The sequence below is a fragment of the Bos indicus genome, chromosome 22, assembly GCF_029378745.1.
Source record: "Bos indicus isolate NIAB-ARS_2022 breed Sahiwal x Tharparkar chromosome 22, NIAB-ARS_B.indTharparkar_mat_pri_1.0, whole genome shotgun sequence".
NCBI lineage: Eukaryota > Metazoa > Chordata > Mammalia > Artiodactyla > Bovidae > Bos > Bos indicus.
Window position 1 is genome coordinate 28600840 of NC_091781.1, and position 25039 is coordinate 28625878.

General features: G+C 41.6%; 1 protein-coding gene across 1 annotated transcript in view; it reads right to left on the minus strand.

The window, feature by feature from the left end:
- The window catches only part of PPP4R2 (protein phosphatase 4 regulatory subunit 2), a 50920-nt gene extending 43144 nt beyond the window's left edge, over positions 1-7776 (minus strand). The window contains exons 1-2 of the mRNA XM_019984684.2: positions 7504-7776; positions 6471-6552 (exon numbers count right to left, since the gene is read on the minus strand). Of these exons, the coding sequence (XP_019840243.1) occupies positions 6471-6552; positions 7504-7537 (116 nt within the window). The 5' untranslated portion in view covers positions 7538-7776. The remainder of the gene's footprint in view (positions 1-6470; positions 6553-7503) is intronic.
- Positions 7777-25039: the final 17263 nt, after the last annotated feature.

The window sequence follows — 25039 nt, forward strand, 5'->3', positions numbered from 1 at the left end:
ATTACGAATTCACGCTCACTGGCAGGCACAAAGAAGATCTCTGGATGCAGATAAAAGGCAACTTGTAAGTGCCTCCAAGACAGACATCATGGGAACCCCTTTGTGGCTCTCATGAGCTAGTGAGAACACTGGCTGGTGTCTCTCATCCAAGTACAGACAAGTGATCCTCATTTTTTTTTTAATTGTCTCCAAACTACTGACCTATGCAACATACCCCCAGCAGTTAACATCTTCACCACTGGCAGACATTTAACAGCAACCACTATGATTATGCCCCACCCTTAATCACTGTTACTGCAATACCACCCCGCTAACTACTGCCATAATATAAACTCCTACAAGGCTTCTGAAATGGAAGGAAGCTTGGAAATCACCCCTTCTAAGCTCCTCATTCAATGTCTGAAAGAAGTGTGGCTCATGGTACGTAACTTGTTGGAAACTAAAACAGTAGTGGAAGGGAGGAGAGGGCTGTCACTGTCCACTAGGGACCAAGTTAAACACTTACAAAGTATAAACCCAGTGAATCACCACAACATCCCGTGAGGTAGATTTACTTCATTATCTATATTTACTATAAGGAAATAAGGCATCAAGTAGTCAGTCGGCCTGCCTTGGTGACAGACTAAGTGGTAGAGCTGGGAATTCAAACCCAGGCCTGTCTGTCGCTGTCCTCACTCTCAAACCAGCTCTTTCCACAAGATTAAGTACCTCAGACTTGTTTCATGAACCAAATGCTCTCTTATTTAAGCTCAACACATAGACAACTGTAGTTTTTATTCTTTCCCCAATTTTACTATCTATAGTTACATATTTTCATTTATTCACATCCTCACAATATCTGAGGCAACGACATGGTATAAACCCCATTTTTCAAGTGCAGAAATAGGTTCACAAATGATCAGTCCTAATTCACACAGACACGCTGCTAACCTAAATTCAGAATCAAGCCATGCTCCTTTCAAGAATGACATTACCACATGCTAACTCTCATGAAATTAGGGGACTAGCCAACTACTAGTAAAAATTTGGACTAAACATGGAAAATATGAACTCATTTGTACACCCAAATGATTGAAGAGTTGAAGTTAATTCCAGTCAGAAAACAAAGTTGACACATCTAGCTTCTAGGGCCTCACGCAGTAGACACTGTGCAGTGTACACGACATACTGGGTTTGCAGGTTCGATGTGATGAAACAAAGTAAAAAAACTATAATTTTCTTCATGTTCCCATCTTAATCACTGCAGTTACTAAAATATTTAAATGCAAAAGGACATCCACACTTAACTTTATTTACTGAAAATCTACTGTGCTTACTCTGTGTACCGCTGTGATAATGGCACATACATGACAGGAATTTAGATGGCACATGGGTAATCAATACTAATCAACACTTTATTATTCATAGATTTTAAAAAGATGCAGAAAGATGTAACTAATTCAGCAAACCACTGGTTTCAGACTTTATTTCTCATTAGATTAATAGGAAGAAATTAACATAATGATTATACTTCTGGGGAGGGGCAAAATGAGGGCTTAATCTCTATCTGTAGTATTTTTACATCTTAAAAAAAAAATCTAAAGAAAAAAGTAACCTAACCTAAAAATAAATAATTATACAGATGCTAGGATGTGGCAAAAATCCCAAAGGTAGTATGTGAAACTGACATTTTAGAAATAACATTCCAAGTATCCAACACTATGCCAGACAAAATTCCCTCCTAAAGAAAGCCAGAGAAGGATTTAGCAGCTTCACGGACTTAAGGAGATTTTATTTATAATGATGCACATCTCAGTTGTTGATTACTACTACTTTAAAGTAACTTAACTGTGATTTTCTTAGTGATATGTCAAAATTAATAAACACAAAGTGCTTGAAACTGCAAGGAGGGAAAAAAGCAGACTCAATATAAGCAGTATCAACACAATTAACAACTACTATTTATTGAGTAAATAAATAATGTTAACACTTTACCAAGCAGTGTGTGGTTTTCTAAGTTTTCCATGTATGATGTACTCATGCTATGCAGTACTATCATTATCCCCATCTTACAGATGAAGAAACTAACTTAACAGGGACTGACTTACAAAGTTCTCCTAAATAGCGTAATTCTAAAAGGATGGCAGAGGTGCTAGAATTTTTCATCTCTCCAAAACCCCTTATGTCAGATGTTAAGTAGACAGCAAAACCCAAAACCAATAAGCAAAAACATTTATCTACCTGAATAAGGTTATCTCACAATCCCCCCAAAATAAGTTAATGAGGAAAAACTCACGGTCAGATGACCTGAACATTATAAGAATCTGTACACGAGGAAACAGAAGTCATAGTGTATCTGAAAGGGCTACAAATAGGAGAAACACAAAATAGCCAACAGTTGTTCACAAGAAATCATGGCAGGTCAATCTGAGAACAGCTGAAACTGAGATATGTATTACTCCAATACAGAGTGAAGTAAGCCAGAAGGAAAAACACCAATACAGTATACTAACGCATATATATGGAATTTAGAAAGATGGTTACAATAACCCGGTGTACGAGACAGCAAAAGAGACACTGATGTATAGAACAGTCTTATGGACTCTGTGGGAGAGGGAGAGGGTGGGAAGATTTGGGAGAATGACATTGAAACATGTAAAATATCATGTAAGAAAGGAGTTGCCAGTCCAGGTTCGATGCACGATACTGGATGCTTGGGGCTAGTGCACTGGGACGACCCAGAGGGATGGTATGGGGAGGGAGGAGGGAGGAGGGTTCAGGATGGGGAACACATGTATACCTGTGGCGGATTCATTTTGATATTTGGCAAAACTAATACAATTATGTAAAGTTTAAAAATAAAATAAAATTTTAAAAATAAATAAATAAATGAACAGAAAAACCTCCAACAAGAGCTGAAAGCGACAAAGTCTTGTTCCCATGAGCTCTTGAAAGTGACCCACCAGACCTCCCATCCAGAGGAGACCCCACACACAAGAGAAAGAGACAAGATAAAGGAAACAGAAGCTCCAAATAAAAGCAAAACAAAACCTAGAAATTTCAGAAAGCAAGCTCCATGCTCTAACACTTCACAAAAACAATGAGAGCTCTGGGAAGTTACAACAGCTACTCTGAACCATGACTCCTACTCAAAAGTTCAGGAAAACTACTTTTATATAAAAATGCAAGACAGAAAATATCAAGGTCAAATCAGATATGAAACTGTTGTTAAGAGAAAAGGAGAATAAGGAGCAGAATAACATCCCTTAAGACAGTGAAGCAGAGCTAGAAAGACTTGATCAAAAACCTTAAACTATTTCAAAAGGAGCTAAAAACATGAGAAAAATGATGCAAGTCAGTCAGAGAAACTCAGAAAATGAAGCAATAGAATACAGCAAAGATCCAGAACAGAAAAAACTACTTCAGGAAACAATGACTAAACTAGAAAGCATAGAAGAACAAATGATCACAACAAATAATGCAGTAAGAATCCTTCAAGAGAGGAAATTTTTAAAAATCAAAATGGAATTAAATTTAAAATTTCACTTTCAAATACACTGTTAAGAGAATAAAGATAACCCACACAGTCGAGTATTTGCAAACCACATTAGATAAAGAATTTGTATCCATATATAAAGAACTCTCAAAATCCAGTAAGAAATCAAAGAACTCCATTTTGAAATGGGCGAAGATGTGAAGCATCAACTTACTAAAGATACACAAACAGTAAATAAACACTTGAAAAGACGCTCAACATCATTAGTAATTAGGCAAATACAAATTACAATTCCTATGCCATAGGTACCTATTAGAATACCTGACATGAGTAAGACTGATCATAGTAAGTGTTGGAAAGGATGTGGAGAAACTGATCTGAACTCCCATACTGCTAGTGGAAAAGTAAACTGGTACAATCACTCTAGGAAACAGTTTGGCAGTTTCTAAAGTTAAACATACACATACCATATGACCCAACCATTCCACTCATGGACGGGTTGCTATCCAAGAGAAAAGAATGAATACAAACACACATACAAAAATGTTCATAGGTTTTTTTTTTTTTAAACCTGGAAATAATGCGAATGTCCATCAACAAGTAAATGAAACAAAATCTGTAGGATATCCATGTAAAGACTGCTACTCAAAAATAAAAAGGAATCAATTATTGATTTCTGGACATGGAGTCATCTTAAGTTACCCTGAGTGAAAAAAGGCAGACATAAAGCAATTCTCCTCCAATTAAAAAAAAAAAAATGTTAAAAGGCAAAGAACACACTGTATGATTGCATTTACATACAATTTCAGAACATGCTAACTAATCTACCTGAGGGGATGAGAACACACACATGGAAGACAGGTAACAAAGGGCAAGAGGGAGTAATGTTTATATAGTCTCCACCTGGAGCACAGTGATAGTTTCATGAGTGCAGATGTCAAAATTTACCAAAATACATAGTTCAATAAATGAAGTTCTTTTCAATAAATGAAGGGTTTAAAAAAAAAAAAAATTACTGAATAAACTTATTTTCTAAAATCAGAAATGAGGGGAAGAAATCCAGGAATTCTTAAGAAACCCACCTATACTAAAACATCAGAAAGATCTGAACTGCTATCCTTTAGATTTTCATTCTCCTATTTACAATCTTAGAAGTTAGACAGAGCTCAGTTTAACCATAAATGATGACGGAAACTGCAAATTTCCATATCAAAAGTTAAGGCATGCTCAAATTGCTTAAAAAAACCAAAGGCTAAATAAAACTAAATGTAAAAACTGTCTGAATCATAAATTTAAAAATATCTTCCAAAATCCATAAAGAATCTAACACCACCAGTCATTTTAATACAAAAATAGTAAGACCTGTAGTAGTAAGACATAATAGTAAGACAAAATAGTAAGACAAAAATAGTAAGATCTAGAGATTGGGAGGGAGGGAGCAGGAGTGTAGACAAGGATGGGACAATTGATGATCTTCTAAAGTCCTCTATTAGATAAATAATTGTCCAGAAAAATCAGGTTAAATTTCCCAAGCCACTTGGTGATCCAGTCAAACAGGATATTAAAAAGCTTCCTTGAAGAAACTTTTAACTATTTATACATTTACGGCCAATGCACTGTATCAAGAAGGGAAGGCAATCTCCACAGACCCAGAAAGAGGTTTTAAGTATTTAACTCCAAACAATCTTGTTTATTAAAACTCTGAAGTAAAACGCTTCTCCTCCTGCTATTATAGAGATATAAGTTAGGACCAACTAACAATTAATACAAATTAGTCATTCAGCATCAATTTTTTTTTAAATCAAGATGTTCTGAGAGACTATAACTCAGAAGCAAAAATTACTTTTTTAAAATTCTGACGGGTTCCACTTTTTTAAGGCAGTAAGTATAAACTTAAGATTGAACGCATCAAATTCCTAAGGTGACTGGTAATATTAATAAGCACCAAGGAGTTTCAGTTTGTTGGCCATGGCCATTAAAGAGGTTCCCCCCGCCCCTTTTAAAAGCAGGCTAGTTATCAGGAGACTATGCTGCAACTATAAGCAAATCTTGTAAGAAATGAACATTTGCTAATAAAGCCAAACAAAGGATACATTACATAATTGCTGAAGCTTACACTCTTTTTATTAGGCCTCAAAAAGAATTTTTAAAAACCCCACTTTTTAACACTACACCTTCCAAAACCTCTCCCCTTCCTGCTCCCTACCCCTACACAAAGACAAGACTACAAACCAGTCATCAAATCTGCACTGCTCTCTACAAATAAACAGCCCAAGAATGAAAACAACTGCAAAACACACTAGACACAACCAAACAATATGTTCCTTTGAAAACAATCTTAACGTCACAGTGCAAGTCTTAGATTCATAAATGTTCCTTTGAAAACAGTCTTAACTTCACAGTGTAAGTTTCAGATTCACAACATTTGGAATCAAGCCTAATAAAATGCTGAGCATATGCTAACAAGTTAGCTATCCTAGAAAGTTTACAGGACAGTCAAGACTGTAGCATCTGGAATTTGTCAGATAATCACCCTGAGTGCCCAGGAGAATAAACAGTAGTGACACTTCCAGCACCCACATATATAAATGACAACAAAAGGCTGGATACCGGACAATATGAGAAAATACCACCAAAAAAAAAAAAGAATCTGAAATAGAATCAAAGCCACAGAATTCTGGAAATAAGCCCGCTTGTTATGGCCAAAGAGAGTCACAATGGAACATGCATTTTTCCTTTTTCTGGCTGTTCTAGACTAATACATTCTAAATGTGCAAAAGCATAAAGAAAAATTTTAATACAATTTAAAAATTCATTACAGAGCATGGTGTGAAGTGAATGAAGCATATACACTGAATAAATGCTTTAAATATGGGGCTTGTACAATTTAGACAGATGGATTAGTCAATGCTTATGAAATACACTTCTGTCCCTTTCCTAAGCGATTCTTAAGGACACACAGGTTTATGAATACGATTACATGTTCTCAACTCACATTGTTTCTCCAGTCTTGGCTACATGACAAAGAAACTGATCCAGGACCGGACAAACTTCTTTTTTCCCCCTCTTCTCAAAATCTAGATAAGGGAAGAAACAAAAGTTATTAGTATTTTTCAAAGTCCACCAACCATTTCCAATGCCCTTTAAAAACAAACTTTCCTCTCCAGTCATTCCTCATATTAAGAAATTAATTTTTTTTTAATTTAAAAAGCCTCCCAAATAAATTCCACCTGACTCTCCAACTTCACATGTCACTCTTTACAGATAACGAGACCCTTCCTAAAGGGGGCACTTCTCCACCAACCATCCTTAATGTAGTCCGGGGATTCATCTCAAAGACCTGTTAAAATACAAACCCCAAATCCCAACACCCCCCAAACTGTTTACGTGAGGTTGATAAATCTGCGTTATATGAAACACCAGCTCCCTCTTGCAGTCATCAACCAATGATCCTTGGTATCAAAGTCTAATTCTCAAAACGCTGCAATCACGTATTCTAAGTTCTCAAGCCTGTTGCTCGGACGGCGAGCAGTTCGGAGCTGGGAAGGCGACCACTTCAGAATTGGGGCGCGTGGAAAATGACTCCAGAAGCTTTGAAAAAAGGGCCTCCAGAGACACTTCAAAGTTGCTCTGCCGCCCCCTCTACCCCCGCCCTAAAACCTTTCACTTTTTCTCTCCCCTCGAAGTCCGGTGTGCAAGAAAGGGGATGACAGAGAACGAAGCCTGCCTGCGAGGGGTTTGCGGGCCCACGAAACGTTCACGGGGAGTGGGAGAGGGACCGGGGCCCCCTCGAGAGCTTCCCGACTCCCCTCCCCCAGCCCAGACGCCGGCGGCCGACACAAAGCCCAGAGCGGGGCGGGAGGGAGCTGCCCACGGGGCTCCCCGCCCCCGGGAAAGGGGGAGGGGGATGGGAGCCGGGGAAGCGCGCCCTCCCCCCAGCCTGGCCCCGCGGAGTCACTCGCCCAGAAGGGAACGGAGAGGCGGCCACGGAGGGTGAGGAGGAAGGGAGAGGGGGCAGCTACCCCCACCTTTCAGCGCCTCCTGCAGCCTCTCGACGTCCATGGCTTCCCGGAGTCCCTCGCAGCCTCCGCCTCCTTCCGCGGGTCTCCCGGGGACCGGAAGGCCTCCCCCCACCCCCCCGACGCCCTCCCCCTCCCTCGCACACACTCCGGCACGCAGGCGATTCGGGGGGGGCACCGAAGGGAGCTGGGGGAAGCGAGCGAGAGAGCGAGACCGAGAGAGCGAGCACCTCCCCGAGCCGCTACCACCAGCCCTCCAACATGGCGCCCGGCACGTCACCGCGCGCACGCTCCTCTCCGCCGTCCTCGCGCCCGCGGCGCGTCCGGACCCGGAGCCCGAGAGCGCGTGCGCGGCGGAGGCGTGCGGCCGCGGCCAGCCCCCAGACCCGGTAGGGCCGCCCCGCCTATCCCTTGGGTTGGCCGGAGCTGCCTGCACCAAGCTGGAGGCGGAGTGGTCTAGGCGGCGGGGCGGCGCAAACAGTTTGACTGTGGATCCCTGCTGTTGGCTAGCTGTGTGACCTTGAGCTATTTAATCAGTCCCTCTGAGCCTCCCTTTCCCCGTCTGTACAATGATGGGAGTAGTATGAACCACTCATTACGGTTGCTGTGAAAACTAATTGAGACTGTATACACACAGAACACGCATTAAAAAAAAAAAAAACAACACTCAATATCGCTAGTAATCGTGGCAAAATTAACTCCCTGCCTGAACCCAAAGCACCTCAATGGCCCAGCTTAGAAAAGGAGTAAACGCAGCAAAAGCATGAGAAGTTTAAGCAGTGGAACCAACTGAATTTAAAGTCCAACGCAACTATTTATTACTACTACTTGTGTGACCTAGTTGCTTAAACTCACATAGCTTCTGTTTTCTCATCCACAAAATGGAAGTTGGTGAAACTGCGACGATAAACCATTGAGCACATGTGGTGCCTAGAACATAAGCACTCAAGTTCATGTGGCTGCTGTTTTTATTATCATTATGGTTTTGATTACATTACATAAGCGCCCAGGAAGTTAGGGCGGAGACCTCAGAAGTCCTCTCCCAGCCCTGACATCTCACAAATGGGATAGCTGAGGCATAGAGACATAGACTAGCAAAACAGGAGAACCTAGAACCTCTGGCAACCAGCTAGTGTGTGAACGTTTTTATTACTCTCCCTTGTCTGTGAGCTTTTCAAGAAAAGTTACTGAATTGTTCCACCATCGCTTCTCAAAGCCTAACACAAAGGAAGGAAGGGAGAGAGGGAGGCAGGGAGGACAGAAAGCTAATTCTTGACTGGTGTTAGAAAGTGCAAATTTAGATACAGCCATCACAAGTGTTGACCCTCTTAAAAGATAGTGGCTTTGACCCTGACCGTAGGTGGCAGACTTAGGGAAAACCCCCACTACGAAAAAATAATTTCTTCAATTTTGCCATCAGAGAACTAGTCCCTAGTATCTTTAGACCCTTTCACTGTTCTAAGCATCCTGTTCAGTTACAAAGAGCCTTGTAGATGTATTAGAATGGTGTCTTCACAGTGGGCCAGTGCTTTAAATGCGCGCATGCTTGTGTTTGGTTGCTTCAGTCTTGTCTGACTCTGCAACACTCTGGACTAAAACCGACCAGGCTCCTCTGTCCATGGGATTTTCCCAGCAAGAATATTGGAGTAGGTTGCCACGCCCTCCTCCAGGGGACCTTCCCCACCCAGGGATTGAACTCACATCTCCTGCATCACAGGCGGATTGATTATGGCTGAGCCACCAGGGAAGCGGGTTAAATACACTGGATTTAGTTTATTGTCCCCTGGAGAAGGAAATGGCAACCCATTCCAGTATTCTTGCCTGAAGAATTCCAAGGATAGAGGAGCCCTTCCAGTCTGAAGGGGCCTGTCCTCTACACAGCAAAGCTTAGCCTCCCTCTCTGCCACCCTGGACTGTCTTTAAGCAGGGGTCTTCTGGTAAGACCTGTGTGGAACACTACAGTCACTGCTAGCCATGTGTATGTATTTAAATTTAAATTAAATAAAATTTAAATTCAACTCTTGAGTTGCTAAATATAATTCCTCAGTCACGCTAGCCACATTTCCTGTGTTCAGAAGCCCCACGAGGCTAGTGACCTTTGCATTGCACAGCAGAGAAAGAAAATTCCATGATCGCCTAAAGTTCTGGAACTTTCTGTTAAAGAACCTACCTTGCTAATTTCTTACACCTTGCTCTGTCCCTTTTCATCAGCTGTTCCCCTCACTTGGAGATGCCTCCAAAGCAACTTCTAAAAACTGGATAAGGTCCATGAAAGGAGATAAAGCACACACAGCAGCCACAGCCTAAGGGAATCAGGAAAAGCTTTCCCTAGAGGAAGTAGTTGTGTTTAAGCTGAGAGCTGAATTTTGAAAGGAAAGTAGCCCAAGTGAAGTGGAGAGGAGAAGCTTTCAAAGAGAAAAACTGTAGATGTGCACGGGCCTTGAAATGAGATCGAGGAGTGAGGTGGTTTCCGTCTGGCTAAAGCTAAGAATGCAATGGAGGGAGAAGCAAGGGATAAGGCTGAGGAAATATTTTATTTAGTTTCTTTCTTCCTTCTTCCTGGGAACTTTTCTCTAGCCAGCGGTCATCTCACTGTCTGCGATTGCTAGAGCCTCCTATTGGTACTCACCCACTTAGAGCAAAACAAAACGTGATGTCCAGCCTCTCCGATTGCCCCCAAGATCCTTGCCTCCTGGAGTTCATGCCCTGCTGTAGTCCCCTCCCAGGTGAATCAGAGCACGTCTGTGAACGATAAGTGTGGTGGAAGGGATGGTATTTGACTTCTGAGGCTAGGTCATAAACTGTTCTCTCTAGAAGAAGCCAGCTGCCATGTCACCAGAACATCAGAGCAGTCTGTTTAAATGCCCGAATGGAGAAGACTGATGGCTTTAACTTGAGTCTTCCCACCCCAGGTAATCTGCATAATCTGCAGCCCCAGCTGGGATCTGGACCACAGCCTTGTGAAGGATCCCAAGCCAGAACCACCCAGCTAAACTGTGCCTCAAGTCCTGATCCACAGAAACAATGAAAGATGAAAAATGTTTCTAATTGTTCTCAGCTTCTAAATTCTGAGATAATTTAATTACATAGCACTAGATAACTAATGCAACAAAGGAGAATATTAATAGTAACTAATAATAATAGTAATTAATATTAATAGGCTAACATGGAGAAGGCAACAGCAACCCACTCCAGTACTGTTGCCTGGAAAATCCCATGGATGGAGGAGGCTGGTAGGCTGCAGTCCATGGGGTCTCGAAGAGTAGGACACGACTGAGCGACTTCACTTTCACTTTTCACTTTCATGCACTGGAGAAGCAAATGGCAACCCACTCCAGTGTTCTTGCCTGGAGAATCCCAGGGACCGGGATTCCCAGGGACCCCATAGATGGGGTCACAGAGTCAGACACGACTGAAGTGACTTAAGAGCAGTAGCAGCAGCAGCAGCAACAGCAGCAGGCTAACATTAAGTATTCTCTATGTGTCTAACATTCTTCTAAGCACTTGAGAAAAATATTTAATTTAATCCTTGCAAAAATCCTATAAATGAGATTATGACCCCCACTAAAGAAACTGAGGTATAAAAAAGTAAACTAACTTGTCCAAGGTGACACAACTACCAGGCAAGTGACTGACCCATGATTCAAACCTGGACTGATTTCAGAGCCTGAGACTCTCTGTTGTACTCAAGAAGGTTGCAAACGACCAGGGGAAATAAGACAGAAGTATAGACTCTGATGCAAAGTAGAAGGCAAACACGCAAATCAAATGGTCAGAGGCCAGTAACATCTCTTCCAGGCAAGGATAGAAGTTACGTTTTGGAAGAGACTAACTTAACGATGGGAAAATATTTGTACCACAAGAGAAGAGACTTTCAGGCAAAGGGGATGGTATTAACCAGGCAAACAGTCCGTGAGGGCTTCCTCTGTGTTGCAGAGAAAACGTGTGGAATTTCTTCCTTGCACAGAGACTAGGTATAATAGAGATGTCCCTTCAATAAGTGTGAATATGCAAGAAGATTAGCCCGTTCCTCTGGGGGTACACAAGAGGGAAAAAGCCTGACAACACAGAGGAGGAGGCGGAAGATGGAGACAAAAGAACGGGAAAGAGAAAACAGCTGGGACTGTGTCAGAAAAACATGTGCAAGGATCTTTTTGTAACCCCAGAGAGAATGACTTGAGTTTGGGCCATCCCTCTGAGATGATCCTGTGGAAAGCGAGAAGAGGGGATTGAGGAAAAGTACAGAGAATTCCACACACCATCTACAAAGCCGGAAGGGCACAGAACAGGCTGGATTAAAATGCCAAAAGAGAGACTTGGAGGCTCTTTGATGTTCATGGTCTTTTATTCATGCTTTTTAGTCCTTATTTGTAGATCACAGTGGGTTCCAGAATGAAGCTGAGGTAGGGGAAGGTGGACAGTAGGGGTGAATCCAGTTTTCCAAACAAATAAGAGAAAGTGTCACGTATCATCAAGGTTAACTTTTTCCCAGAGACTTTCAAAACCTAAATTCAAAAAACGTTTTATTTTATAATGAAATATCAGATCAGATCAGATCAGTCGCTCAGTTGTGTCCGACTCTTTGCGACCCCATGAATCGCAGCACGCCAGGACTCCCTGTCCATCACCAACTCCCGGAGTTCACGGAGACTCACGGCCATTGAGTCAGGGATGCCATCCAGCCATCTCATCCTCTGTCGTCCCCAGTGTGATTGTTTCGGGTGCACAGCAGAGTGACTCAGCCATACATATACATGTATCCATTCTCCCCCTAACTCCCCTCCCATACAGAGTTCCGTGTTCTATACAGTAGGTCCTTGTTGGTTATCCATTTTAAATACAAAGATTGTGTTTTTTTAAACATTAGAAACAAGTGCAACAAAAAGTCTGCTCTAAAAGAACCAGCGTTGTTTTCTGTGATGCCACAATGGTGTGGTGGCAGCTGGTGGCCACGCTGAGGTGAAGACCAGAGTTAGGAGAACAGACTGGCAGGTACTGTCTGGGTGGCTGGCTTCATGAAGTTTGCTGCAATCCTGGGGGTACACTTCAAACTGTGTGAATGAAATGGGAATTTATGAGGAGGGAAGGGCACTCCATTGGGCTTCCTTGGTGGGTCAGTGGTAAAGAATCCGCCTGCCAGTGATAAGATGCTGGTTCAATCTCTAGGTAGGGAAGATCTCCTGGAGAAGGGAATGGCTGCCCACTTCAGTATTCTTGCTTGGAAAATCCCATGGACAGAGGAGCCTGGTGGGTTACAGTCCATGGGGTCACAGAGTTGGACACGTCTTAGCAACTAAACAAAAACAAGGGTAGTCCATAGGATCCAGGACACTTAGTTCTGGAGAACAGGAGTCTGAGATCAGGATGTAAGAAGGCCCACGATCCCTCTGCAGGCTCCACAGAAGAGTCAGTTCTTTTGCCTCGCCCAGCTTCTGCCAACTGTCAGCATTCCTAGACATGTGACTGCATGCATCGCTCCCATCTTTGCCCCTGTGGTCATGTTGCCTCTTGTGTCTATCACATCTCTCTTGACCTTACTCTTAAAAGGACACTAGTTATTGGATTAAAAGCCCATCTGGATAATCTCGGCTGATCTCCTTAGCTCAAGATTTTTAAATTACATCTACAAACACTCTTTTTAACAGGAAGGTAACAATCACAGGTTCCAGAGATTAGGATGTGGACATATCATTTTGGGGGCTACTATTAAGCCCATGATAGTAATTTAAATTGTTTTGTGAGAACTGTGAAACTTTGCAAATATCCCATTTCTCATCAGATTTTTCACTCTCAAGTTTTCACCTCCATTGATGTTACTTGACTGAACTAATTATTATGTGTATGCTTTTAGGCTAGGTTGCTACAAGGATGGAGAATTTCCTTGTAGTCCAGTGGTTAGGACTCTGAACTTTCACTGCAGAAGGCCTGGGTTCAGTCCCTGGTCGGGGAAGTAAGATTCTATGAAGCCACATGGCAAGACCAAAAGGGAAAAAAAAAAAATCACTATGCTTGTTGCCAAATGGTAGTTTTCTAACTCCATTATTCTTTTTACATTTATCAGTTGGATTCCTACCATAAGCAAAGAGTCATCTCCTCTCATTTATTCATTTTTTTAGTTATAATAATTTTGACTCACTGATTCCTATTTTATCCAGTGGGTTAGTTCACTGCTATCATTAATTGATACCTAAATTGGTCTAGACTTGGCCAATGAGACCTTCTTCAAGCTGGCTCCTGCATCCTTTTGACATGTCTCCATCATTCTTGGAGCACTTCTTTATTTTCTGGTACAAAAAGGTATTTGAGGCTCTTCTTGCATCTCCCTTTCCCAGCCCTGGAAGTAAGCATTTCTCCAAGAAGTCCCAATTCCTTTTGGTGGAGAATGCTACTTAGGAATGTAGCTGAGGTTGCTAGGGTGTTCACGGCCATTGGGATGTCATTGCCGGGCCCTCTTGGCACACAGATAGATCCATATGTTTATTTATTTCTATATCAATATCTATAAAACTAGGAGTTCACAGCTTCCAATTCCAACCTAACACTGGAGGATTCATTTTAGTTTTCTCCTTTTCTATACACATCACTGACCAACAGTAAACCTGGTTGCCATTCTCCTCAGTATATTCTTTTTTTTTCTTTGTAGGTTAAGAACTTAATTAAACTACAACAAGGTCAAGGGCAAGAATTGCAAATCCATGTTTTCTGAACTTCAGAGATTTACACCAAGCTACCCTTTTAAATTAATACTGGTTTACTGTCCCAATGCATAAGAAATTCACTGACTCCACAGACATTTGTTTGTATACTGAAGCCATGTCAGGACAGATCAAAATCAAATATTCAGGTGCCTGCTGCTGCTGCCGCTGCTGCTAAGTCACTTCAGTCATGTCCGACTCTGTGCGACCCCATGGACTGCAGCCTACCAGGCTTCTCCGACCATGGGATTCTCCAGGCAAGAACACTGGAGTGGGTTGCCATTTCCTTCTCCAATGCATGAAAGTGGAAAGTGAAAGTGAAGTCGCTCAGTCGTGTCCTACTCTTCGTGACCCCGTGGACTGCAGCCTACCAGGCTCCTCCGTCCATGGGATTTTCCAGGCAACAGTACTGGAGTGGGATGCCATTGCCTTCTCCATTCAGGTGCCTACTATGTGCCAAATCCTACTATGTGCCAAAAGCCCTGCAGGGGCGTTTTCCCACATTAAAGGCTTATAATAGCCTCAAAAATGATTTTTGACAAACTCATTCTTCACTCTCAGTATATTCATTTTTTCTATCAATCTCCCTAGTACTCAACTGACCAATCACCAGTCCCTGTAACAGGTTCCTTTCTCACTTCCCTTGGGCTCTGACACCCTGCACCAGGCTACTTTCCCCCAGCCCCTGGCAGATACCTACTTTTCTTGGCCACACTTAACTGGTTGGAGATTGAATTATTCCAGAAAAGTGAAAGTTGCTCAGTTGTGTCCAGCTCTTTGCGACCCCATGGACTGTATACAGTCCATGGAATTCTCCAGGCCAGAATACTGGAGTGGGTAGCCTTTCCCTTCTCCAGGGTATCTTCCCAACCCAGGAATCAAACCAGGGTCTCCTGCATTACAGGCGGATTCTTTACCTACTGAGCTATCAGGGAAGATTCCAGAAGGAAGGGTAAATATTATTAGTATTTATAATAATAATAGTAATTTAAAATTTTTCAAATGTCTGATAAATAGTATTTTATCAAGCAATTCAAAGACTACAGGGCAAGCAAAAAAATCTCTTAAGATGTTCTCCCCCACCCCCATACCCACCACAGCTAGGTTGAGCTTCATGAGTTTCTCGTGAATCTTTTCAGATGTTTATTATGTGTTTATATGTCTCACCTGTTGTATTACAGCTGTTCTACTGCCTTCTGTCCTGGTTGTTCAGTCACCGAGTTGTGTCTAACTCTTTTGTGACCCCACGGTCTGTAGTCTGCCAGGCTCCCCTGTTCATGGGATATCCCAGGCAAGAATACTGGAGTGGGTTGCCATTTCCTTCTCCAGGGGATCTTCCTGTCTCCTGCATTGCAGGTGGGTGCTTTACTGCTGAGTCACCAGGTACCTTCCAACAATTTATTTTCAACACAAAATTGTTAGTCGCTCAGTCATGTCCGACTCTTTGCGACCCTGTGGACTGTAGCCCACCAAGCTCCTCTGTCCATGGGATTCTCCAGGCAAGAATACTAGAGTGGTTGCCCTTTCCTTTTCCAGGGAATCTTCCCGACTCAGTGGCTGAACTCGGGTCTACTCCTTGGCAGGCAGATTCTTTACCATCTGAGCCACATGGGAGCCCCATTTTTAACACAACTGCCAGGGTTTTTAATAATAAGAGCCTATCATGCTCCAATCCAACTAGTTACATTCCACTCAGAGTAAAAGCCACAGTCCTTGCCATGGGTCCTAAAAACACAATCTGCCATTCCCCTGCCTTATCTCCTACCATCACCCCTCCCCCTAGCCCTTCTTCAAGTCCTCTGGCCTCATTGACCTTCATGATGTACTCTTTAAGGAAAAAAAAAAAAAATTCTATTTTTAAATTTAAGGACAAAAGGAAAGATATAAACGTCTGAATGCAGAGTTCCAAAGAATAGCAAGAAGAGATAAGAAAGCCTTCTTCAGCGGTCAATGCAAAGAAATAGAGGAAAACAACAGAATGGGAAAGACTAGGGATCTCTTCAAGAAAATCAGAGAGACCAAAGGAACATTTCATGCAAAGATGGGCTTGATAAAGGACAGAAATGGTATGGACCTAACAGAAGCAGAAGATATTAAGAAGAGATGGCAAGAATACACAGAAGAACTGTACAAAAAAGATCTTCACGACCCAGATAATCACGATGGTGTGATCACTCACCTAGAGCCAGACATCCTGGAATGTGAAGTCAAGTGGGCCTTAGAAAGCATCACTACGAACAAAGCTAGTGGAGGTAATGGAATTCCAGTTGAGCTATTCCAAATCCTAAAAGATGATGCTGTGAAAGTGCTGCACTCAATATGCCAGCCAATTTGGAAAACTCAGCAGTGGCCACAGGACTGGAAAAGGTCACTTTTCATTCCAATCCCAAAGAAAGGCAATGCCAAAGAATGCTCAAACTACCACACAATTGCACTCATCTCACACCCTAGTAAAGTAATGCTCAAAATTCTCCAAGCCAGGCTTCAGCAATATGTGAACCGTGAACTTCCTGATGTTCAAGCTGGTTTTAGAAAAGGCAGAGGAACCAGAGATCAAATTGCCAACATCTGCTGGATCATGGAAAAAGCAAGAGAGTCCCAGAAAAACATCTATTTCTGCTTTATTGACTATGCCAAAGCCTTTGACTGTGTGGATCACAATAAACTGTGGACAATTCTGAAAGAGATGGGAATACCAGAACACCTGATCTGCCTCTTGAGAAATTTGTATGCAGGTCAGGAAGCAATAGTTAGAACTGGACATGGAACAACAGACTGGTTCCAAATAGGAAAAGGAGTTCGTCAAGGCTGTATATTGTCACCCTGCTTATTTAACTTATATTCAGAGTACATCATGAGAAACACTGGACTGGGAGAAACACAAGCTGGAATCAAGATTGCCAGGAGAAATATCAACAGCCTCAGATATGCAGATGACACCACCCTTATGGCAGAAAGTGAAGAGGAACTCAAAAGCCTCTTGATGAAAGTGAAATTGGAGAGTGAAAAAATTGGCTTAAAGCTCAACATTCAGAAAACGAAGATCATGGCATCCGGTCCCACCACTTCATGGGAAATAGATGGGGAAACAGTGGAAACAGTGTCAGACTTTATTTTTCTGGGCTCCAAAATCACTACAGATGGTGACTGCAGCCATGAAATTAAAAGACTCTTACTCCTTGGAAGGAAACTTATGACCAACCTAGACAGCATATTCAAAAGCAGAGACATTACTTTGCCAACAAAGGTTCGTCTAGTCAAGGCTATGGTTTTTCCTGTGGTCATGTATGGATGTGAGTGTTGGACTGTGAAGAAGACTGAGCGCCGAAGAATTGGTGCTTTTGAACTGTGGTGCTGGAGAAGACTCTTGAGAGTCTTCTCTTGAGAGTCCCTTGGACTGCAAGGAGATCCAACCAGTCCATTCTGAAGGAGATCAGCCCTGGGATTCTTTGGAAGGAATGATGCTAAAGCTGAAACTCCAGTACTTTGGCCACCTCGTGGGAAGAGTTGACTTATTGGAAAAGACTCTGATGCTGGGAGGGATTGGGGGCAGGAGGAGAAGGGGACGACAGAGGATGAGATGGCTGGATGGCATCACTGACTCGATGGACGTGAGTATGAGTGAACTCCGGGAGTTGGTGATGGACAGGGAGGTCTGGCGTGCTGCGATTCATGGGGTCGCAAAGAGTCGGACACGACTGAGCGACTGATCTGATCTGATCTGATTTTTGGCTTTGCTGGGTCTTCACTGTTGCTCAGGCTTTTCCTTAGTTGTGGCGAGCAGGGGCTACTTTCTAGTCGTGGTGTGCAGGTTTCTCATCTCAGGGGCTTCTCTCGTTGCAGAGCACAGGCTCTGGGGCACAGGCTTCAGTGCTTGCAGCTCGTAGGCTCAGCAGTTGCAGCTCCCGGGCTCTAGAGCATAGGCTCAATAACTGTGACACTTGGGCTTAGCTGCTCAGCATGTGGGATCTTCCCAGATCAGAGATTGAACTTGTGTCTCCTGCATTGGCAGGTGATTCTTTACCACTGAGCCTCCAGGGAAGCCCATGATGTACTCTTAATCTGTGAGTACACTCCTTAGGAGGGTGCCCAGCTCTTCCATCTGCCTAGATCCCTCTTCCCTGGGATATCCATGTGGCCCTCTCATCCCCTTGAGTACCATCTTCTCAACAAGACCTCCTTAGGCCTTGTCACTAAGTAACATTGTACTTTCCACCTTCCCCTGAACTCCCGACCACCTCCTTTCTTCCCTTACCCCACTCTATTTCTTTTGCTCCCAGCTCTTTTCATCTCATATCATTTCCTTTCAAAATTATGTGTATTACATTTCTCTGCATCACTAGAACATAAACACCCCAAAGACAGAAAACTCTTTTGTTCACTGGTTTTTCCCAAGGTGCCTTGAAGCCTTGTGCAGCATCCATACACCATAGCATCTCAATAAATAGTTTGTTGCATAAACATACACTGAAGTAGTTCTTCTTGGCTTAAATTTCTCTGAAAAGGTAACATATTCTTCTACAATTTTTTTTTTTTTTGGCTTTTTACTCAAAAATACGTCTTGGGGGTTTTCTGTTTTATTTTAGAGATACTTAAAATCTTATTTTGCTTAGTACTTTGAAGTATAGATGGAATATTATTAACTAGTCTCTATGAATCACATATACAGCTATCCAGTTTTTCTCTATTAAAAACAAGATCTTCCGTAATCAAATCTCAGGGTCCTCCTTTAAAAAACAGAGGCAGTATTCATCTCATAAAAGACTGAGGATTAAAAGTGATCCTAGGGTAGTACCTGGCAAATCTTTTATTGTGTTTTTATAATTATTATTAGCTGTGCGGTAGCAGCTACTACCACAAGCCTCTACATGACCATTTCTCTGAAGAGTAATTTCTGGATAGGCATGTTTTTAAGCAATACTGCCAGTGGACCTCCTTAAACAGAGCTGTCACCTTCTGAAAGTATGTGACTGTCCACGCACTTGCGGACTCAGAAATTTTCACCAGTCTGAGGACTAAGCAGAAAACCTCTGTGTTGTTTTGATTTTCGTTTCCAAGATGTATTTGTCAGTTGCAACATTTTTTCCTTTTCTCCTTTTTTTTGGCCAAGAGTATATAGTTTCATCTTTTATTCCATCTTAGTGAAGCCCACAAACTTTCCAGACAACTCTAAATCATATTGATCGGATCTATCTTCTGGGTTGACACAAGGTGTATCACATCTGCAACGGCCTATTTGCATGTGGATTTTGTTAATGTCATCACTCAGAAATGTGGACTAGGAAGGTGGGGAAGGGGTCAGCTTCCATCATCAAAGTCACAGACTTAGACTCTAAAGCTGAGCCCAGGAAATTCTTTGAGTATTTTAGGCCAGGAACTGGTCTGTAGAGTTAGTGGTGAGCCATGCACACAGGATCTTTGCCCTCCTGGATCTTATTGTTTAGTGAGACAGAGAAACATGAAGGAAGTAGACAACTAAGTAAAGGCCCAGGATTTATAGATTGTAGTAAGTTCTAAGAAGGAAATATACAGGATAATATGGTATGAAAGCCATGTAGGGAAGCCACGTTGAGTGAGGTGATTAGAAGTCTCTGAAAAGACAATGGTTCAGTTGAGACTTGAAAATGAGACTTTGTACATACCTTTAACATAGGAGCATGAAAACTTTTTTTAACCAAAATCAGAAGGAAAAATTCATTTTATATGGCAACCCAGTAAACATACACTGATATACTACATATGATTACATCAAATCAATAAAACATATGACTTTGTAAAATAATACCTATCTTAATATGTACTCTGATATTATATTTTTTTAAAGCTGGCTGTGACTTTTTAAATTGTTTGTAGTATGAAACACACAGCTTTGGCTCATATTTCTCATATGAAATTGCAATTATTTTTATATTTATCTTCTCAGCTAAAGTGTAAACTATGTGTAGATTGGGGTTGGATCTTATGAATCATGTGTCTCCAAAGCTTACTAGGGCACTTAATAAGACAGTCAGTAGATATTTATTGAATGAATAAATGAATACAAGGGCCTATAGCTTTTGATTCTCCTTTTCCAATATTGATCCAAACATTAATATTTAGCTAAACACAAGTCACTTGGGTAAATTGTTGAATCAACTGGATGCCTGAGTGGAAATTGATGAGGGTTAACTCTCTCCATACCTAAAACTTAATTCAAAATACATAGTGCATCCTCACGTGACTGAGAGAGAAATAGTGTTTCTTGTGTTTCTTCTTAAAAAGGCATTAATCTACTCTAATGACCTAATTGCCTCCCAAAGTTTTAACACCTTCACATGGGGTTTAGGATTTCAACATATGAATTTGGACTGGGACATAAGTATTCAGTCCATAACAGTATAAAACTTAGAACTATAAAATTTCTGGTATAATACACAGGAGAAAAATCTTTGCACTTGGGACAGGCAATCGTTTTGCACAACACAAAACATAAAACAAAAAAGAAAAAGCTGAGAAACTGAACTTTACCAACATAAAGTCTTTTGCTCTTATGAAGACAAATTGAGAAAATAAAAAGACATGACACAGGCTAACAAAAAATATTTGGGACATGTGTATCAAAGATTTGTATCCAGAATATGTAAAGAATCCCAAAACTTCAAATAAGACATGAAAAACCAAATTTTTAAAAAATGGACAAAAGGTTTGAACAGATTTTTTTACCAGTGAAAACATCTGAATGTTAAGCAAACACAGGAAAGGATGCTAAACATCATTGCGTGCGTGCGTGCTAAATGGCTTCAGTCATATCCAACTCTTTGTGGCTGGAAAATGCAACTTAAAATGAGGGACTACCCTGGTGGTCCACTGGTTTTCTAAGACTCTGTGCTCCCAATGCACAGGGAATGCTCAGCCCCTGGTCAGGGAACTAAGATCCCACATGCCTCGTGGCACAGCCAAGACAAACAAACAACAATGACAACAAAAAAGAAAACCACAATGAGATACTTATACTCACTAGACTGGCTAAACTTAAACAGACTGTCCACACAATCTCAGCAAGAAACTTGGAGAAACAGGAACTGCTAGTGAAAATGTAAGTGGTACAAGCAACTTGCAAAACAGTTAAGCAGTTTCTTGAAAAGTTAAACCTACCTTTACCATGGAACTCAGACATTCTAGTCCTAAATTTTACCTGGCAGAAATGGAAAAGTAGGTCCAAAGACATTTTCATGACTTGTTCACTTGTTCGCGTCCGTAACAGCTTTATTTGTAATAGTCAAAAACTGGAGACAAGCAAACCCATCGATAGGAGGATAAAATAAAAAGGAATGAACCAGGGATACATGCAACAATATGGATGAATCTCAGTTACGCTGAGTGAAAAAGGCCAAGCAAAATAGAGTACATAATGTATGATTCCATTTCGGGCTTCTCAGGTGACGCTAGTCGTAAGGAATCTGCCTGCCAATGCAAGAGCACAGGAGACACGGGTTCGATCCCTGGGTTGGGAAGATACCCTGGATTAAAAAAAATGGCAACCCACTGCAGTATTCTTGCCTGAAAAATCCCATGGACAGAGGAGGCTGGCAGGCTACAGTCCATGGGGTCGCAAAGAGTTGGACATGACTGAGCATGCACGATTATTATTAGTCACGGTTCCATTTATGCAAAATCTAAGAACCTTATAAGTAGCTATCGTTTTAAACATTTAATACACCAAAGTTGATATACGTCTTTTTATTTTTTTTCAACTCTGTGTGTTTGCAATCATTTCTTTTTTTTTCTTTTGGCCACATTCCCTGACGAGGGATGGAATCTTGCCCTCCACAGAGAAAGCATGGAGTAATAACCACCACTAGACTGCCAGGAAATTCCCCCCCCCCCCTTTTTTTTTTTTTAAACTCTTGTCTTCTATTTTTTTTTTTTGCAATTATTTCTATCAATAGTCACTTAGATACAAGAGAACTCAACTTCCTAATGTGACGTTTAGACTCATTTTTTCACTACAGCCAAAGCAGATATCCTGAAAAAGGAGGTGCTATTATTTGGATAAGATCTAAATGCTCAGTAAAGAGACAGGCACGAGTATTCCTAGGAGTCTCCTTATAGTCACAGCCTAAGAAGACACACTTATGTGTTGCCTGGTCGCCTCCACAAGTCTATGGGAACCGCAGCAGTGAGGAATGGGTGGTAAAGCACTCTTGCCCAACAGTTAATGAGATTGTATCGTCCTTTCTCCACTTCCTACCCCCTACTCCAACTCATTCATTCATATTGGATTGCCGAATCATTTCTGGTATGAAGGCTTTATTTGCTTAATGGCAGTTCTCAATGAGGGAGGGTGGGGTTTGAAGGAAGGATGATGCATTCTCATTAACCATTTGGCAAGAGTGCTTTACCATCATTCCTCACCTCAGTTACTTTAAAATATACACCAAGAGAACAATTTTCTTGATATTTTGACCCATGTTGAAAATATTGTTTTTCAGTTGGACATAGAGACCATGTATTTTTCCACAGTTGAAATGATTCTATTGGAATGACATGAAAATTTTATGGCTGGAATCCTAGAAGGATGTATGGTTTTCAATAAAATATTAATGAAAAAAGCACTGTTAGAGTCACACATTTCCCTTGGCATCATTTAAGCCTTTGAATCCAGAGCTATTTCTGGGTTTTTCACTCACATGAGCCAATGCATTCCCTCTCCCCCTCTCCCCCTGTACCAATTTGAGTTGTATTTGCTGTCACTTGCAATTTAAAAAGTTTTTAACAATACAGAAATTGGCACCAGGAGTGGGGTTGTTTCTAGGCAGTCAAAATCCCACAAACGTCCAAAACAGAGACATAAAAGAGAGATTATGGAAACGCAGAACATTCAAGTAGAAAGGAACTCAAACATCATCTGACCTGATCATGTCATTTTATGGACAAGTAAATAAATTTCCAAGGAATTAAATAAATCACTATACTTTCAGTGAATGAGACTTTAAAAGACAGGTTATTACAAATTGACACCCTGAGCATTTGTAGGAGAGATAACAATAGTTGTTGAAAACAACACTTAAAATAAATATAGTGTGTTTTATAGCTTCACTGATAGGAACTGGTCCCAGTTCATGGTGCAGCAGAATCACTTATTTTCATTTAATATTCTTGGAGCACGAGAAATGCATTAGCTATTAAAGTAGGTAATGCAGAGCAGGGAACAAGATCAGCAAGGACTATACCCTCACAGAACTTTGTATCTAGTGCAGGAAGACAGAAAATTAACTCAGAGTTTTACCCAAATAAGTGCTGTTGCTGTGATAATACATACTGCAAAGAAAAAGTCCAGGATTCTATGAGGGAATATAAGAGGGAGAATGGCCTTTATGTGGGGGATCCAAGGAAACTTCCACAAAGAAAGGAAATTTAAACTGAAGGATAGTAGAATTTGCAAGGTGAAATTTTAGGGTAAATGATTCCAAGCATGTGTAAAGCCCCTTGATGGCAAAGAGCTTGGCTTCCTAAAGGAACAGAAAAACAAATGTGCATTAGTGAACATGTTTAGTGTTCATTAGTGAAACATTAGTGAAAACTCTGAGTTAATTAGTGGAGTGAGAAAGAACTCAAATGTAGCCAGGGAGATAGGTAGGAGGTAGATGTGCAGAGACTTTCTGACAGCTTTGGAAAGGAGCTTGGACGTTATTCCAGGAGCAAAGGGGGATAACACGGAGCAGCTTTTCACAGGATGGGGGTGGTTTATGGTTTGGAAAGTTCCGGACTGAATTCAGAGCAATAAAAAAAGGCATTAGGACAACAATCCAGGTCAGAGAGAACAGAAATCCAGGAAGCTACAGTGTGAGTAGAGACAACAACAAAAAGAGAGGAAGTTGACTCAGTGACTGTTCTGGAGGTAGAAGCATACACCTTTTTTTGTACTAGTTTAGGTTGTTCGTACTATCACTTGCAATTGGAAGAGACACACAAAAATTGGTTACCACGAGTGGGGTGCTTCAGTGGGGACATGAGGATTTAGTGATGAGGGAGATATGAAATCAGCGAGAGGGAAGAAACAAGAGTGATGAGCAGGTTTCTAGGATAAGGTATGGGGGCGGGGGGTAGATGTTGGTGACATTGACAGACTTAGGGAATAATGAAGGTGGAGAAGGATGCAGGACATTATGACATCATGAACAACGTTAGAAAGGCTACTTGTAAGTTATGTAAGGGCTAAAGGGTGTGATAGGAACAGAAACAGCATAGCTTTGGGAATGGTAAAAGCACTGATAGTGAAAGTCGCTCAGTCGTGTCCAACTCTTTGTGACACGATGGACTGTAGTCCATGCAATTCTCCATCCCAGAATACTGGAGTGGGTAGCCTTTCGCTTCTCCAGGGGATCTTCCCAACCCAGGAATCAAACCGGGGTCTCCTGCACTGCAGGCGAAGTCAGAGATATTTAAGCTTTTCCACCCATGTTCCTCTAAAAAGACAAGAAAGGCAGAACTTCAGCATGTGGACCCTCTGGTGAGTAAACATCTAATCCCATGGCAGATTAATACAGAAAAATGCCATTTTTTTCAATCTGATATTCTTTAAATATCCATCCACCACTTGTTTACTGGAGGCAAGGGAGCCACAATGAATTTTGGGAATTTTGAAATTTTGTGTTTGTTCCTCACAACAATCCATGAGGAACCACCGGCCCTGTTCTAGTGTGTGGGAAGTTTGAAGCACTAAGACAGTCAAAAAGTTTGCCTAGGAACTTCCCTGGCTGCCCAGTGGTTAGGACTCTGTGCTTTAAATGCAGCGGGCGCGGGTTCAATCCCTGGCTGAGGAACTGGGATCCCGGATGCTGCGTGGCTTGGACAAAACAAAGTTGTCT